The sequence below is a fragment of the Palaemon carinicauda genome, chromosome 18 (assembly GCF_036898095.1).
Source record: "Palaemon carinicauda isolate YSFRI2023 chromosome 18, ASM3689809v2, whole genome shotgun sequence".
Classification (NCBI taxonomy): domain Eukaryota; kingdom Metazoa; phylum Arthropoda; class Malacostraca; order Decapoda; family Palaemonidae; genus Palaemon; species Palaemon carinicauda.
Window position 1 is genome coordinate 15,232,186 of NC_090742.1, and position 18,583 is coordinate 15,250,768.

Sequence of the window (18,583 nt, forward strand, 5' to 3'; positions counted from 1 at the left end):
GTCATTTCTTGAGAGCGCCCAGATTAGGGGTTTGATGAGGTCCTGTTGTATGGGTTGCAGCCCTTAATACTTCAGCTCCTGGGAGTCTTTCAGCATCCTAAGAGGATCGCTGGGCTTCGTGAGGAAGATAGACTAATAAGGCAGAGTAATCGTCTAAGTCAACTTCCTTACCAGGTACCTTTATATATTTGGGTTTTGTTATGATATAACTGTCAAAAACTCTAAGCATATACGCTGTAAGCTTAATTAACTCTGGTCTCTACCCACCACCATGGGTGTGAATCTGCTATTATATATTCACCGGCTAAGTTAAATATTTAAAAATGATTTTTTAATTATAAAATAAATTTTTGAATATACTTACCCGGTGAATATATAAATTAAAGGCCCCCCCTTCCTCCCCGATAGAGACCCAGCGGGATGAGAAAAATTGGGTCTGATTACATGTATATGCGGTATCTGGCCGATAGTTGGCGCTAGTGGGCACACCCGCAACCTTCATAGTGATCGCTCGCGAGTTTTTGTGTGTTTTTTTTTGTCGAGCCGCCGGAGGCTCAGCTGTTATATATTCACCGGGTAAGTATATTCAAAAATTTATTTTATAATTAAAATATCATTTTTCCCATACAGTACCTTATCTTTGGCAATGAGTAGACCTTCCAAAATTGAAGTACTGTAACCGCCAATTAAGCAGCATATCATGTGATTAGACTGTGCAAATTAATTGAGCTGCTCTATAGGGTGTACTAACTAGATAGATATTAAGAATGTATATTATACATGATGTTTTCATTTGCCTTATGAACAATGAAGAATACAGTCCAAGGTAGATCTTTTATTTTGAATCTATTCCTTTATATGGTATCTCAACATTCTTTGATTAAAGCTAATTCTGAATTTTCATTAAGTTTCTAATTCTTGTTCAGCAGTGTTCATCACTATGAATTATTTCCTCACATTTGACATCATAACTGTAAGATTTTTATAATAGGTATTAGGGATTTTTTATTTCTGGATACTGTACTGAATAATTCATACTGGTTATTCTTAAATGTTAGTTGTACTGAACTGTACAGGGTTTTAATGAACTGATGTACAGGCTATAGTATAGTATACATATATGTTTTAAAAGTTATTTATTATGGATTCTATTTTGCAGGCACCTTTAACTAATTTTGTCATTAAAGAGGAACCAGATTTGAAATACGAAAATGAAGAAGATCTTCAGCTTACAGACATAGATACTAATGATAATATAGAAAGTGCTGTGACGGGAGAAATATGCACACCAAGTAGAACTAAATTACGGAGTGAATCGGGAGAACTGCAGTTTGAAAATTCTCTTGGAAGTGAATTGGATTCAGAAACCCTCAATCCCAATATCCCACAACAATATCCACTACAACCTCAGACCTTTGAAGATATTGTCTCTCAAGCCATACCGGGCCCCAGTTTACAGAGTGTAAGAATTTTCTAGCCGTTGATTCCATGCTGTTTTCTTTTTATACTTAAATACAGTATTGCTTCATTCAACTATATTCAACTAATACATCATAAAGTGTTGACTATTAATTGTTCCTACACAAAAACAACCCATCGTCCAGGCTGGAACTGCCGTTATAACTACCAGCTGGTGGTATGGAACCTATACCTGCCTGTCAGTCATTTAGACACTTACTTTTGACTTTGGCCATAAGCACTACAAACTCATTCTTGCTGCCCTTCAAATTTTGGATTTTATAAATATTTTGCTTTCGTTTTCTAGATAAATGGGTAATTGGGCAGTTGTGCTGTTGTACATACATACATATACCAAAGGCACTTCCCCCAATTTTGGGGGGTAGCCGACATCAACAAGAAACAAAACAAAAAAAGGGGACCTCTACTCTCTACGTTCCTCCAGCCTAACCAGGGACTCAGCCGAGTTCAGCTGGTACTGCTAGGGTGCCACAGCCCAACCTCCCACATTTCCACCACAGATGAAGCTTCATACTGCTGAGTCCCCTACTGCTGCTACCTCCTCGGTCATCTAAGGCACCGGAGGAAGCAGCAGGGCCTACCGGAACTGCGTCACAATCGCTCGCCATTCATTCCTATTTCTAGCACGCTCTCTTGCCTCTCTCACATCTATCCTCCTATCACCCAGAGCTTTCTTCACACCATCCATCCACCCAAACCTTGGCCTTCCTCTTGTACTTCTCCCATCAACTCTTGCATTCATCACCTTCTTTAGCAGACAGCCATTTTCCATTCTCTCAACATGGCCAAACCACCTCAACACATTCATATCCACTCTAGCCGCTAACTCATTTCTTACACCCGTTCTCACCCTCACCACTTCGTTCCTAACCCTATCAACTCGAGATACACCAGCCATACTCCTCAGACACTTCATCTCAAACACATTCAATTTCTGTCTCTCCATCACTTTCATTCCCCACAACTCTGATCCATACATCACAGTTGGTACAATCACTTTCTCATATAGAACTCTCTTTACATTCATGCCCAACCCTCTATTTTTTACTACTCCCTTAACTGCCCCCAACACTTTGCAACCTTCATTCACTCTCTGACGTACATCTGCTTCCACTCCACCATTTGCTGCAACAACAGACCCCAAGTACTTAAACTGATCCACCTCCTCAAGTAACTCTCCATTCAACATGACATTCAACCTTGCACCACCTTCCCTTCTCGTACATCTCATAACCTTACTCTTACCCACATTAACTGTCAACTTCCTTCTCTCACACACCCTTCCAAATTCTGTCACTAGTCGGTCAAGCTTCTCTTCTGTGTCTGCTACCAGTACAGTATCATCCGCAAACAACAACTGATTTACCTCCCATTCATGATCATTCTCGCCTACCAGTTTTAATCCTCGTCCAAGCACTCGAGCATTCACCTCTCTCACCACTCCATCAACATACAAGTTAAACAACCACGGCGACATCACACATCCCTGTCTCAGCCCCACTCTCACCGGAAACCAATCGCTCACTTCATTTCCTATTCTAACACATGCTTTACTACCTTTGTAGAAACTTTTCACTGCTTGCATCAACCTTCCACCAACTCCATATAACCTCATCACATTCCACATTGCTTCCCTATCAACTCTATCATATGCTTTCTCCAGATCCATAAACGCAACATACACCTCCTTACCTTTTGCTAAATATTTCTCGCATATCTGCCTAACTGTAAAAATCTGATTCATACAACCCCTACCTCTTCTAAAACCACCCTGTACTTCCAAGATTGCATTTTCTGTTTTATCCTTAATCCTATTAATCAGTACTCTACCATACACTTTTCCAACTACACTCAACAAACTAATACCTCTTGAATTACAACACTCATGTGCTGTTGTATTTGGGTAAAATTAGATAAAATAAATGGAAAGTGTAAGGTTATGCAGTTGTTTTCTGGTTAAGCGACAACTGTGTGATGGGTTTATGTGCAAAACTGCCATTAATATCATCCTCACTGCGCCTTTTGCTGGGCAGTGTACAGCTGTGTGATCACTATAACAATATAAACCTAAAGAAGTTGGTTTTCCTTGGGCATTGGTGGTGCTTTGTTGGTAGGAGATAGCATTTTTAGCACAGTCAGGACTTCTAAGGGCCTGCCCCTGGATGATATTCCCTACTGCTTTTCCTGTTGAGAAGCTGAATGGTGTGGCACCTTCTGGTGTTGTCTCTTCTTTCAGAGACTGCCCTGCGGCCTCTTCCTCTGTGGGAGATTTGTTATTGATTTTCAAGACCTTGACCCGGAATAAGGCGGGCAAGAAGTGTGTGCGCTCCCCTTCTAGTAGTTCCTCCTCTTCTACCTCATCTTTGTTAGACTCTTCAGATGCTGCAACTTCTAATTATTATTATTATTACAAGCTAAGCTATAACCTTAGTTGGAAAAGCAAAATGTTATAAGCTTAAGGGCTCCAACACAGAAAAATAGTCCAGTGAGGAATGGAAACAAGGAAATAAATAAACTATTAAGCAAATTAATAAACAATCAAAATAAGATATTTTAAGAACATTAAGAACATTAAATTAGGTCTTTCATATATAAACTTAAAAAACTTTAAAACACAAGAGGAAGAGAAATAAGATAGAACAACGTACATGAGTGTACTTTCAAGCAAGAAAACTCTAATCCAAGACAGTTTAAGGCTCTGGTACAGAGGCTGTGGCACTACCCAAGACTAGAGAACAATGGTTTGATTTTGGTGTGTCCTTCTCCTAAAAGAGCTGTTTATTCTAGCTAAAGAGTCTCCTCTACCCTTACCAAGAGGTAAGAAGCCACTGAACAATTACAGTGTAGTAGTTAATCCCTTGAGCAAAGAAGAATTGTTTGGTAATCTCAGTGTTGTCATGTGTATGAACACAGAGGAGAATGTGGAAAGAATGGGCCAGACTTTTTGGTGTATGTGTAGGCAAAGACAAAATGAGCCATAACCATCTGGCCAGTCAAAGGACCCAATAACTCTCTAGCGGTAGTATATCAATGGGTGGCTCTTGCGCTAGCCAACCTACTAACTAGAAGAGGAAATTATCAAAGAATTCCAGGAAAGCTGATCAACAGGTGTCATGTATGATTCTGACCCAGCTCTCCTGCTTACACTTCAGAGAGACAACAAGTCTGGGAAGGTTTCTCGGTACGGGATACAGGGCTTACGTTCCTGCTATCTATGCTCTGTCTCATATCAAGCTGTGTATGTGTAATGACAGTTGGGGTGAAGGGCTCAGGCCTTTTTCATCCATTTCCCTGGATGCTCGACCAATCTCTTTTCTGAAGTGAGAGAAACAGACGATGTAATACCGATAACCAACCCAAACTGTGAATGTGTCTTGGTATGTGATGCTATTGGTGCTCGGTGTCATATCAAACCAAACAAGCATATTGTACTGTTGGTCAGGATGAAGGGTGTGGCCCGTCACCCTATCCTTCCCCTGGATGATCGAGGTACATCTCGATCTTTCTCCCATGTGATCATTCTCCTTTTAATGCTGGGTCACCGGTGACACTCCCAAGTGCTCGTGATTAAGGGAACAAGGTCACCTGTCACCAGTTGTCACCCCATGTGGCCACTTCTTGTACAAAAATTCCTCTGTGCTCGCACAACCGAGAACAGGGCCAATTGATTACCCAGGACTGCTCTGTGTTCTCATGAGTGCCGAGATGCGTCATCGAGTGGGTGCAATTGGCAACAAGGTACTTCACCAACTGACCTGCATACATGCAACATACCTGCGTAACACCTGATACAGTGCTCAATTTTACGCTCTTGAAGTACTCTGTACTTGTCAGTCTCTGGCGGTATGAGGGCCAAAAGCAGTCCCGCTGCTGAAGGCGAGGCTACTTGTATATGAGGCTTTCAATAGCCTTACAGCACCCAACTCCGGTTCAACGACAGCGGAGCCATAGAATTCTGAGACTTGAGTGTTTGTTTGTTGATGTCCTTGTGCTCATTAGTGAGTGCAGTGACCTAGTAGATGTTTCCATAGCTCCTGTGAAAGTGGGTTCACAGGTTGTTAATTGGCATTTTGACGTCCCTTGAGGATCAAAGACCTCGCTTAAGTAACTGTGGTTGAAACTTACTTGCATGATCTTGGACAGAGCAAATATTTAGATCCTCAGGCCTGAGAATTTGGGGGTGTAGCAGTTCTGGCCACTACTAGTTGGATTAGATATCAGATGAAAGTTAGCTTCATAGTTGAGCAACCTATCATTTTAGACAAGATTAGTCAAGAAGTATCTCCTCTATCCTTCCAGACGAACAGGGTGATGGATAGAATGTATTTGAGCCCATTTCTTAAATTTGTATGGATTCGGACAATATATCCTATATAGTACGAGGATATAGGGTCTCCTGTTACCGTGAACTATGTGCACTTTGTTTAAGCCTAATTAGAGGCCTGTGTTTTCTCCATGCTCACACCAATAGGAGGCTGGGAGGTGTCATCACCTATACTACTATACAGGACTAGGTGCTCTAGCATTACTGTGGGAGGTTAAACCGCTCTGATATTGGTTCATAGCAACTTCTTTCCCTCCAAGCGAGTCTCATATTAAAGGACGAGGTTTTGTACTCGTGCAGACACAAATCACATATTCTTAAAGTAATTATTTTTCAATATTTAACTTAGCCGGTGATTATATAAGCTGCAGCTCTGCTGCTCGACAGAAAACTCTACGTTAAAAATCCGCCAGCGATCGCTATGCAGGTAGGGGGTGTACTTCAACAGCGCCATCTGTCGTGCAGGTACTCAGTACTCATTGTAAACAAAGAACTCAATTTTCTCTCTGTCGTGCTACCGGCAAGACCTACTAATTCGCTGTTGCTAACTGGATTTGTTTTCACAACTATTTGGTGAAGTACACGTTTCTAGTTTTGAGCTTTCGCTGTGCAGGCTTTCTCTTCAATAAATCCTTGCATTCTTTTTTTGATATCGGATTATTTGTTGATGACTTTGGATAGTTTTTGAATTCCCCTTTGACCAATTCAAAATAGCTGACCTTTCTCAAGTCCCTAAATTCAGGAAGTGTAATGCTAGGGACTGTTCAAGGCGTCTTCCGAAGGCCTCTATCGATCCTCACACCGTTTGTTCCAATTGTCGGGATAAAACCTGTCAATTGGAAGATCGATGTGAGGAATGCGTTGGGCTTTCGGAATTCGATTTTATCGAATTCCAAAAATATACACGTAGGCTAGAGAGAGATAGAGTCAGGAGAAGTTCCTCTCGTTCTATTGACATTTCCTCTCCTCATGCCCCACAACCTATTCCTTCCCCTGTAGTGGTTGCTCCTAATCCCCCTTCTGGCACTCAGGAACCTTCGATGGCAGATATGATGCGTGCCATCCAAGCTCTGGGTGAGAGAGTCGAGTCCTTGGCTAGTGACCGTAACCAGCTCATGGCGGACGTCAAAGAGCTGAAGTGAAGAGTGCAGTGGGAAGTGATAAAGTGAGTAATAGTGTTGTGGATAGTGTTGCGCTTGAGGGTTCGTCTGTTCGTGCCTGTCGTCCTCCTAGTCCGGGACCTCTTGCAAGCTCCCAAGTCCAGGGGAGAAGCAATGTCGTACGACCAAAGGGTTCGAGAGGCTTTAATCAGCAAACAGACGTTCCCTCCGTGGTTTCGGGCGTATCTACCCAAGATCGCCCCACCCACACAGAGACGAGAGAGCCCATTTATTGCTCGTCTGCGGAAGAGGTTTCTCGTAAGAAACCATGGACCAAGGTCTCACGACCTCTTAAGCGCAAGTCGGTCCCTTCCGCGCAAGTCCAACGGCCCAGTTGTAGCCACTGGGTCAGTTCGGACTCGCTGCAGTCTTCCGATGACTGCTCACCTCCTAAGAGAGGCAAAGCGGTACCCGCCTCAGGCAGTCACACCGTCTGTCGCCGCACCTGCTCCAGCAGACCCTAAGTGGTCTTTGCTGCAGACCATGCAGTACCAATTAACGTCTCTGATGCAGGACTTTCGTGCGGAGAAGGTTGCTGCTGCACCAACCTCTTGCCTACAACCAACCACGGTTGTGCGTCCTGTGGACGCTGAGGCGACCTTCTTGCGCACTCCAGCTGAGAGAGTCCCGCCACCCATGCGTTCCAGTGTACCCTGCCAGCCGCATGTTGACGTTCAGCGACGCACGGAACCTTCCGTTGACGTTCGCGAGGTACAACAACCGTCAAAGTTGTTTTGTTTTGACGCGGTGCGTCAACCTCCGCAACCCAGTGTGGTTGCCTCTGCTCGCCCACATCAGACTAGACAGTCTGGAGTAGACGCTGTGCGTCCCCGCGCTGCTATGGTTGTTGCCAGCTCACAGACTGGGCAACAGTTCCATGACGTTGCGTCCGGTTCAGTCACGCGTGCACCCGTGCGACCGGACTCAGCTGACCAGCCGATACCTACTCCTTTGCCGCTTCCTCCTCAATTCTCGGATGATGGACTCTCTGATGATGACGATGCGGCACACGTTGATGAACCACATTCGGACCTTGACGAGCCCAAGTCCACGCAACCCTCTTTGGACTTTAGAAAAGTTCTTGCTCTGTTCAAAGAGATGTATCCGGACCAGTTTGTGTCTGTGGCTCCACGCTCTCCTCCGTCAGAGTTTGCTTTAGGTACGCAGTCATCCTCGCCTGCCTTTACGAAACTCGTCCTCGCACGCTCGTCCAAGAGAGCTTTACAAGTTTTAGGAGATTGGATGCAGTTCAAAAAGAGTCTAGGGAAGACAGCCTTTACGTTTCCCCCTGCTAAACTCTCTTCCAGATCGAGCGTCTGGTATGCCACGGGAGAAGTTCTCGGCTTGGGAGTTCCTGCCTCTGCCCAGGGCGACTTCTCAAGTCTTGTAGACTCTCCCCGCAGGCTAGCCATGAGACGCTCTAAGATATGCTGGTCACCTTCGGACCTAGACCATCTGTTGAAAGGAGTATTTAGAGCCTTCGAGGTCTTCAACTTTTTGGACTGGTGTCTGGGAGCTTTGAGCAGGAAGATCTCCCCGACTGAGAAGGAATCTTCCTTGCTCATCATGTCCTGCATGGACAAGGCCATACGTGACGGATCTAGTGAGCTTGCTGCATCGTTCGTATCCGGGGTCCTCAAGAAGCGTGAGAACCTTTGCTCTTTCCTGTCAGCTGGAGTGACACCGTGTCAAAGATCAGAACTTCTGTTTGCTCCTCTCTCTAAGTGCCTTTTTCCAGAGGACTTGATTAAGGAGATTGCTGCTTCTTTGGTTCAGAAGGACACCCATGACCTGGTTGCGTCCTCTGCCCGCAAAGCCACCCCTTTGCCTACCTTGTCAAGACCAAGGATGGACGCTCCAGCGTCCAGATTTATTCCGCCCTTTCGTGGCAGAGCCTCCAGCAGAGGAGGTGCTCGTGCCGAAGGGAGACGTGGGAAGAAGAAAGGAACCAAGTCCTTTAAAGGCAGAGTCTGACTGCCACCTTCTTCAGACAGCAGTGGGAGCCAGACTCAAGAACTTCTGGCAGACCTGGGAGAAGAGAGGCGCAGATGCACAATCTGTGAAGTTGCTCAGAGAGGGGTACAAGATCCCGTTTGTACGAAAACCCCCTCTAGCAACGTCTCCCATCGATCTCTCTCCCAGGTACAGAGAGGAAGACAAGAGACGAGCATTGAAACAGGAGGTGTCTCTCTTGCTAGAAAAGGGAGCGGTAGTCAAAGTCCTGGACCATCAAACCCCGGGCTTCTACAACCGTCTCTTCTTAGTGGTAAAGAAGACAGGAGGGTGGAGGCCGGTGCTAGACGTCAGTGCGCTGAATGTCTTTGTCACAAAGCAGACGTTCGCCATGGAGACCACAAAGTCCGTTCTAGCAGCGGTCAGAAAGGAAGACTGGATGGTCTCTTTAGACCTAAGGGACGCATACTTTCACGTCCCCATCCACCCAGACTCCCAACCTTTTCTGAGATTCGTTTACGAAAAGGTTGTCTACCAGTTTCAAGCCCTGTGCTTTGGCCTAAGCACAGCTCCTCTTGTGTTTACGAGGCTGATGAGGAATATAGCCAAATTCCTTCATTTAGCGGACATCAGAGCCTCCCTCTATTTGGACGACTGGCTTCTAAGAGCTTCTTCCAGTCGTCGCTGTCTGAAGGATCTAAAGTGGACTCTAGATCTGACCAAGGAATTGGGTCTCCTGGTCAATATGGAAAAGTCTCAACTGGTCCCATCCCAAACTATTGTGTATTTAGGGATGGAGATTCACAGTCAAGCTTTTCGGGCTTTTCCGTCGGCTCCAGAACAAGTCAAGCCCAGTTATGCATCCAGAACATGCTGAAGAAGGAACGATGTTCAGTCAGGCAGTGGATGAGTCTGATAGGGACACTATCATCCCTGGAACAGTTCGTATCGTTAGGAAGACTACACCTCCGTCCTCTTCAATATCACCTAGCTGTTTACTGGAAAAAGGACAAGACGCTAGAAGCGGTCTCGATCCCCATTTCCGAGAAGATGAAGTCTTCCCTGACTTGGTGGAAGGACAGTATCAGCCTCAGAGAGGGTCTGCCCCTGGCTGTTCAGACTCCCAACCACGTTCTCTTCTCGGACGCATCGGACACGGGCTGGGGCGCGACATTAGACGGTCGGGAATGCTCGGGAACTTGGAACTCGAGTCAAAGAACAATGCATATCAACTGCAAGGAGCTACTGGCAGTTCATCTGGCCTTGAAAAGCTTCAAGTCTCTCCTTCAAGGCAAAGTGGTGGAGGTGAACTCGGACAACACCACGGCTTTGGCGTACATCTCCAAGCAAGGAGGGACCCACTCTATGACGTTGTACGAGATCGCAAGGGACCTCCTCACCTGGTCAAAAGATCTAAACATTTCTCTAGTAACGAGGTTCATCCAAGGCAACTTGAATGTCATGGCAGATTGCCTCAGTCGGAAGGGACAAATCATTCCAACAGAATGGACCCTACACAAGGGTGTGTGCAAGAGACTGTGGGCCACATGGGGCCAGCCTACCATAGATCTCTTCGCAACCTCGATGACCAAGAGGCTCCCAATATATTGCTCACCAATCCCGGACCCAGCAGCAGTTCATATAGATGCCTTTCTACTAGATTGGTCACATCTAGACCTATATGCATTCCCCCCGTTCAAGATTGTCAACAAGGTACTGCAGAAGTTCGCCTCTCACGAAGGGACAAGGTTGACGTTAGTTGCTCCCCTCTGGCCCGCGAGAGAATGGTTCACCGAGGTACTTCGATGGCTAGTGGACGTTCCCAGAACTCTTCCTCTAAGGGTGGACCTTCTACGTCAGCCACACGTAAAGAAGGTACACCAAGGCCTCCACGCTCTTCGTCTGACTGCCTTCAGACTATCGAAAGACTCTCGAGAGCTAGAGGCTTTTCGAAGGAGGCAGCCAGGGCGATTGCTAGAGCAAGGAGGACATCCACTCTTAGAGTACCAATCGAAGTGGGAAGTCTTCCGAAACTGGTGCAAGTCAGTATCAGTATCCTCGACCAGTACCTCTGTAACTCAAATAGCTGACTTCCTTTTATACCTGAGGAAAGAAAGATCTCTTTCAGCTCCCACTATCAAGGGTTACAGAAGCATGTTGGCATCAGTCTTCCGTCACAGAGGCTTAGATCTTTCCAACAACAAAGATCTACAGGACCTCCTTAAGTCTTTTGAGACCACGAAGGAGCGTCGTTTGGCTACACCTGGTTGGAATTTAGACGTGGTACTAAGATTCCTCATGTCAGAAAGGTTCGAGCCCCTACAATCAGCCTCCTTTAAAGATCTCACTTTAAAGACTCTTTTCCTGGTTTGCTTAGCCACAGCTAAAAGAGTCAGTGAGATTCACGCCTTCAGCAGGAACATCGGATTTTCATCTGAAACGGCTACATGTTCTTTACAACTTGGTTTTCTAGCCAAAAACGAGCTACCTTCTCGTCCTTGGCCGAAATCGTTCGATATTCCAAGCCTATCAAATATGGTTGGAAATGAACTAGAAAGAGTCTTATGCCCTGTGAGAGCTCTTAAGTTCTATTTAAGACGAACTAAACCTTTACGAGGACAGTCAGAAGCTTTATGGTGTTCTGTTAAGAAACCATCTTTGCCTATGTCAAAGAATGCTTTATCCTATTTTATCAGACTGTTAATACGAGAAGCTCATTCCCATCTGAGTGAGGAAGACCAAGCTTTGCTGAAGGTAAGGACACATGAAGTTAGAGCTGTCGCAACTTCAGTGGCCTTTAAACAAAATAGATCTCTGCGAAGTATAATGGACGCAACCTATTGGAGAAGCAAGTCAGTGTTCGCGTCTTTTTATCTGAAAGATGTCCAGTCTCTTTACGAGAATTGCTACACCCTGGGACCATTCGTAGCAGCGAGTGCAGTAGTGGGTGAGGGCTCAACCACTACATTCCCCTAATTCCATAACCTTTTTAATCTTTCTCTTGAAATGTTTTTATTGTTGTTTTTGGGTTGTCCGGAAGGCTAAGAAGCCTTTCGCATCCTGGTTGATTTGGCGGGTGGTCAAATTCTTTTCTTGAGAAGCGCCTAGATTAGAGGTTTTGATGAGGTCCTGTAGTATGGGTTGCAACCCTTGATACTTCAGCTCCTAGGGGTCGCTCAGCATCCTAAGAGGATCGCGAGGCTCCGTAAGGAAGACGTACTTAAAAAGGCAGAGTAATTGTTCAAGTCGACTTCCTTACCAGGTACTTATTTATTTTATGTTTGTTATTTTGATAACTGCTAAAATGAAATAAAAAATCGTTAGCTCATAATAATGTAAACATTTATTGCTGGTCTCTACCCACCCCCCTGGGTGTGAATCAGCTTATATAATCACCGGCTAAGTTAAATATTGAAAAATGTTATTTTGATAATAAAATAAATTTTTGAATATACTTACCCGGTTATTATATATTAAAGGACCCTCCCTTCCTCCCCAATAGAGACGCAGTGGACCGAGGAGAAAATTGAGTTCTTTGTTTACAATGAGTATTGAGTACCTGCACGACAGATGGCGCTGTTGAAGTACACCCCCTACCTGCATAGCGATCGCTGGCGGATTTTTAACGTAGAGTTTTCTGTCGAGCAGCAGAGCTGCAGCTTATATAATCACCGGGTAAGTATATTCAAAAATTTATTTTATTATCAAAATAACATATTTTTCTTAACTATTGCATACATACTTGAGTCCTTTAACCGACACTTCCACTGCAACCAACACACAAGTACGAGGATGAATATTGGACTTGCTATACAGCATAAGATGATATACTGTACATAAAGAGGTTAGGCATAAGATAGTAACAGTTATACTGTATATAGTAATTCTCTCCTTCAGGAGTAGCGTATCCATCATCATTGTTTTTTCTTATACTGTATAATGTCAGATGTGAAATGAGCTCTCTTCACTCTCCAATCTCAGCTTTCATCTATTCCCTTTTGTCATGATTTCACTAATTGTACCCAGAGATAATTGTACATTTTGAATTGCTTACTTTCTTTATTCTTAACAGGTAAAGCCACAGGTGAAAAGTGAATTGATAGATAGGAAATAGAGCTATTTGGAGAGATTGATAAGATTATTTTAGATAATTTAATCATGGATTAGGATATCTGTGGGGCATTGTTGTATATATTAAGTCCCATGTAGATTTTTTGAATTTTTCAATTATGTAAATGACTCAAAGTCCAACAATCTATTTTAGGATGGAGGGCATAGTTGGGATAGTGACCATGGAAAGAGGGACCCTACTGCATTCCACTTACAAGGGTTTTCAGAGGAGAAAGGTCTCCCGCCAGATCATCATAGTACACAGTCAATGGTAAGTCTAATCGCTTTCTATTTTGTTTCTTCATTAGTAGAAACAACCTCAGTCTATGTATTAATGTATTTCTTGTTATTAAGTGGTAAATGACTTCTATCAACGAACAATGGAATTTACCTACGAACAAAATGTAACCTTTGTTGTCATTAAATGATAAATAATTCTTATCTCAATGCGTAATGGAATTTACCTACCAGCACAATGTAACCCTGTCTTCATAGGAAGAAAATATTGAATATATGAAATCCACTATTGGTACTTTACGGGAAGACCATTTAGAAAAGAGCAAAGTTGTAATTAGAGGACATATAAGATTTCCTGTGAAGTGATGCTCTTTCATATCATTTGCTTCAGCCTCTCCTGTAAATTAACTTGTGTATAGGTCCTTTTGTAGAACTATTCTGGTACTCGGCTTTCATCCAACTCGATATACTTTTTGCTTATATCAATTATTTGCTTGTTCTAGATGGAGATTATGGTATATTTTGGTTTATGGTTTGTATGTCAGAGTGGATCATCACATTCCAATCTGTGTAATTAATATTTGTTTCATTACAACCCCATTAGTCAATACAGGTATATGCAGCCACATTTGTGGTCTGAAATATCCATAGATTCAACAGTCTTTTGTCTAACAGACAGGGGTACGGTAGTCTCTTTGTGCAAGCACTACATGTATCAATAGTTACCCATCAATCATCTTTCTTCCTTTTATGTAAATTTGTAGTTCTGTTAACAGTTGTGTGTTGTATTCTCTAGCTCATATGCTCTTTGCAAGATGGCTATTATCCATCATTGTTTTAATTATTATATTTCCTCATTCATGAGCTACTTCGTTAATTTCCATTTGTTTTCACTTATTCCCTTTCTTAAATGATACATACATATACCAAGGCATTTCATAGCCGACATTAAACAAATTAAACAAAAAAGGGGACCTCTCCTCTCTACGTTCCTCCCAGCCTGACAAGGGACTCAACCGAGTTTGGCTGGTACTGCTAGGGTGCCACAGCCCACCCTCCCCCGTTATCCACCACAGATGAAGCTTCAAAACGCTAAATCCCCTACTGATTTTACTCTTGGTTTAAAAAGCACGCTATTTTAGTTACTGCCAGCTACTTTTTGTATTTTGTTTTATTATGATGGCTGTGCATGATTTTATATTTTTTTTTTTCATTCATGGAGTTATGCTAATTTGTATTCCATATTGTTATTCTAGTGGATTTTCCTACAATTTGAAATAATTTGTGAATATTTGTATATTTTTTAAAAAAATTTTGAGTTTTTTTAGTATTTTGTGCTTACTGATAACTAACTAACCTCTTTCATTAGTGTCTTCACTGCACTGTAAATGGAGGGTAAGCTGAATGTTGTTAACTATGTATTCTGTACAGTATTTTTGGTTAGTTTTTTGGACTGTACTTCTGTATTGGTGTGAATACCCTCTTACCATTAATAGTCTTTTGATATCTTGGCAAGTTATTTTCTTTTATGGTATATAATTTTTAACATGTGGAATTTCGACATTTCCACAAATGAGTCAATTAGTTTATGCATTTAGTTTTGCCTATTATTTTGTTGTTTCAGATGTTTTGAAGACACATGAGGTTATACCTATAAGTTCTCACCTTTTTATTAATTTTCCTAGGGATTTTATGATATGATATACCTATACTTTTTTATGCTTGTGTTCTTTGCCAGCTTTATGATTTCAGAGACTTTTATGCGTGTACCCTTTTTGTTAAGCATTTTGCATTTTCACAACATTTAGTCCCTTTGTTTCATTAAGTGTGTAAAGGCCTTTCAGGTTAGGTCTGCCGTACTTTCACATGTTGTATTGACTGAGACCTACTACTCTCGTACAGCAGTTTCTGCAGTCTGATTTGTTTTCCTGACAACCCCTTTCAGTTTTGCTTTGAGCTGTTGTCAAATCAATAGTTGGGCTTTGTAAACGAAGAGAGTCCACAAGTTTTAAGTCTAAATAGTGTTAAATCAGACAGGTATTCTTCGTCTGAATTGTAGTCCTTTGTATCCTGGTTGATGACTCTCTAGTATCTGAGGAGGAGCACCAGCCTTCTGATAAAGTGCCAACCCAGCCCAGTACCAGTTATTAACCTAGTCAGCATGTCACTGCTTTACTTCCTCTACCTGGTCTTGCACAGTCCATTGTTCTACTTGCCCATATTTACCATGATCCTTTTATAGCTACCTCTTGGCTTGACACTGCTCACTACTCAAAACCTGACCATTCCAATGCTGCTTTATATGTCTGCCTAAATACCATTATGCTTGTCACCTGTCCAGCTGGTGTGCTCATACATGATGATGATTCATGCATGTCTCGTCTGATGTAGGCCGGTCTTTCCCTTGTCCAATAAAATTCAACAGCAATTGAGGTAGATTAAAGGTACAACAATATCCCAACTGGATGTGATGAAACAAACCTGTTTTTTAAACAAGAATATTTTTTTTCTATACAAACCAGTCTTGTCACATAGTGAGTTACCTTCTCCTAGCCTCTGAATACTGTGATGTACAGTAGGTTCATTTCTAAACTACATAAAAAGGGGAGGAGATTGATGGATACCTAAAGGTACAGGTGGCATATATGCAATGAGAATACCCTTACATGCTAGTTAAAATATCTTAGGGTTTGGAGATACTTAAGACTATGACTGGGCATGTGTATGATTGACTGGTTAGTATGAAAAACTAGTCTTTTCTTACAAAACATCAATTTGTTCCTACACGAATACAAACCCTCGTCCTTTAATAGGAGTACTGTATGCTATTAGTGAAGCTGGATATGGCTGTTAAAACTTTGAGGTGGAGGTACTGTATTTACTGCTGGGTTGTGGGGAAGCACAGCTCACCCAACAGGCTACTGAACCATCTCTCTTGTTTTTAGCTATCATATAGTACTGTACGGACGTAATTCCGGTGCCCTCATCTGGCTGTTTTAATCTTTTGGTGTTTCTTTTAAAAAATTGTGTTAGCAAATCATTGGTCAGCAAGGGATATTTAGAAGGAAGGATGGGTTTCCAGAGGTTTGCCGATAACTTTAGCTGTGCGATTGTTTTCTGTGTAAACTTGCCAATATCTACATTCTTGTTTTTTTTTAGACAGCATTCTAGTTTGTTGTTTCTCACTTGTTTGGCCTGGTAATGATGATAAAGTATTCCTAAGGAGGTTGGCAATTCTTAAAAATCAATATGCACTATCGGAGAATGAAGGTTTAAGGCCATCAACTATGAAGCAGATTCCTTCAGTGTCTTCCCATTCTTGGAAAGACGCTAAGATGTATCTTCCCTGTGGGAGTATTATCATTAATCTAAATGGCACTTAAAAGGAGAACTTCAACAAGTTCATTCTCCACTTCTGCCTTTGTCACCTTACTCTGCCCTCCTTTCCCCCTTTATGGATGAAGATGTCCAAAGACCAATCTTTAGGAGTTTTGTACACCTGACTCCTACCATTTCTTTCCCTTTGTCTCAACGCAAAGGACTCCTGTGCGCCCTCACGCACCTGCAAGCACTCTCCCGTGAGTTTGCTCTCTTCTGTGAGTGTACTCACTTCTGTGAGTGTACTCTCTTCTGTGAGTGTACTCTCTTCTGTGAGTGTACTCGCTTCTGTGAGTGTACTCTCTCCTGTGCTTGTGCTTCGATAGAAGCACACCCTTGCCTGTTAGCGTGACCTCTTTCAGGTTTAGTAGCTGACTGACGATTCCCTGTCCAGGGGTGTTCCACTCAAACCCTACATACAGGGATCCTACTGTTCACAGACAAATCCAAGGAGGATAGGCACATCTGACATGCATGATCATCTCACGGAAGTGGTTGACGAAAGAAAGACACCTGCTTTTCAGCCTACTGTTTACGCATGCAATGTGACTACATTACAACTAGTGTTTGTAAAATACTCAGTAGTTTGAGAAATAAAGTATTTCTTCAATGAATGGGCTCGTTTCGCAGACCCTTATCAAACTGGCACACTCTTGGGAAGTTGACAAGTTAGGGATGTTTGCTAGGTTAATCCAGGCAGGAGGACTGCACAAGCAAACACACTCTGTTGACGGTACTGTAACTCCATTTATGACCAATTGTGATTCCTACATTATTGCTGGGCATGAAGATTATCACCTTTTCCTGACTGGCTTGTCATTCAGTTGGACAGGACGGCTTACAACATTCATAGAGATTCTACAGTTGGTTGATGAGAGTGAGGTTCTGCATGACTGATTGCTCCTAAGTGGCCAGACACTTAATTGTATCTGGATTAGCTGTTTCCTCCTTCGTCAGGGAAGCTCCTCAATCTTTGTTGTGAAGAATACCGTTCAACTCTCGAACCAAGATTTTAACTAGGTCTTGGGTCCAGACCCTTTTTGAAAATCAACAAGACCATGAGGAGGAGCTCAAGCCGCATGAAACATATCATGAGTTTGAAGGCCTCTCAAGCGATCACCACTTGAACGACAGAACGGGTGGCTAAAGGCTTTGACCCTTGAATATCCTTGACTAGCCTAGTCCAGGTGAAGCAAGTACGAAACAATATGACTTTGTAAAGCCACAAGTCATTCTGAAGAATAGAGGATTTCTATGACTTTGGCTCTGAAGTTTTTGTTCATGACTTCAGATCTTATAAGAAGTTACTAGTGGGGACCAGGATGACTTGACACCGTTTTCTGGGAGGACACTACGATTCCTCCTGCAGCAACGTCTTTTCCCTACAGGCAAGGAAATGGAAAGACCATCCTAGATTTGTGCCCACAAAGTCAGATATATTGGATCTATCCCAGCTCTCATGAAGAATAGGTTGGAGTGCAATTCATGAAGATAAGAATCAAGTAATGACAGAACCGTCTCGGCTAATTACCTACGAGTGTATATCCACAGGTCCCTGCATACTGTACTGGTATGTGTGGCATTGTGGTAGTTGCTCAACAGATTGTTAAGCAAATCTAACATCTTTGCAGAACAAGATACGTCTCATTCGAGATAGTGGTCGTGATGTAAGTTAAAAAAGAGAGATAATCCACTTGCTCTTCTACCCCTTCTTTCTTCCCCTTCCTTTGGGTGCAGCAGTGCTGGATCAGACTCTAGATGTAGGAGAACCACATGATCGAACAACTTTTCTTACTAATGAGAAGTTTCTCCCCCATCTTCCCAGATGGGGTGGGAGGATGGCCAAACGTATGCAACCCAATTTTCATAATGATCATACATTCTGACAACATACCTTCTGCACGTTTAAAGTACTTTATAGGTTTTCCTTTACCGTCTACAG

General features: G+C 42.9%; 2 protein-coding genes across 5 annotated transcripts in view; one reads left to right on the forward strand and one right to left on the reverse strand.

The window, feature by feature from the left end:
* Positions 1-18,583, reverse strand: part of ssp6 (short spindle 6) — a 363,586-nt gene that overhangs the window by 225,182 nt on the left and 119,821 nt on the right. The window lies entirely within an intron of this gene.
* LOC137657625 (transcription activator GAGA-like) overlaps positions 1-18,583 on the forward strand; it is an 85,258-nt gene that overhangs the window by 26,121 nt on the left and 40,554 nt on the right. For all 3 annotated transcript variants that reach the window (XM_068392000.1, XM_068391999.1, XM_068391998.1), the window contains exons 4-5: positions 1,160-1,462; positions 13,181-13,297. In XM_068392000.1, the coding sequence (XP_068248101.1) occupies positions 1,160-1,462; positions 13,181-13,297 (420 nt within the window). The remainder of the gene's footprint in view (positions 1-1,159; positions 1,463-13,180; positions 13,298-18,583) is intronic.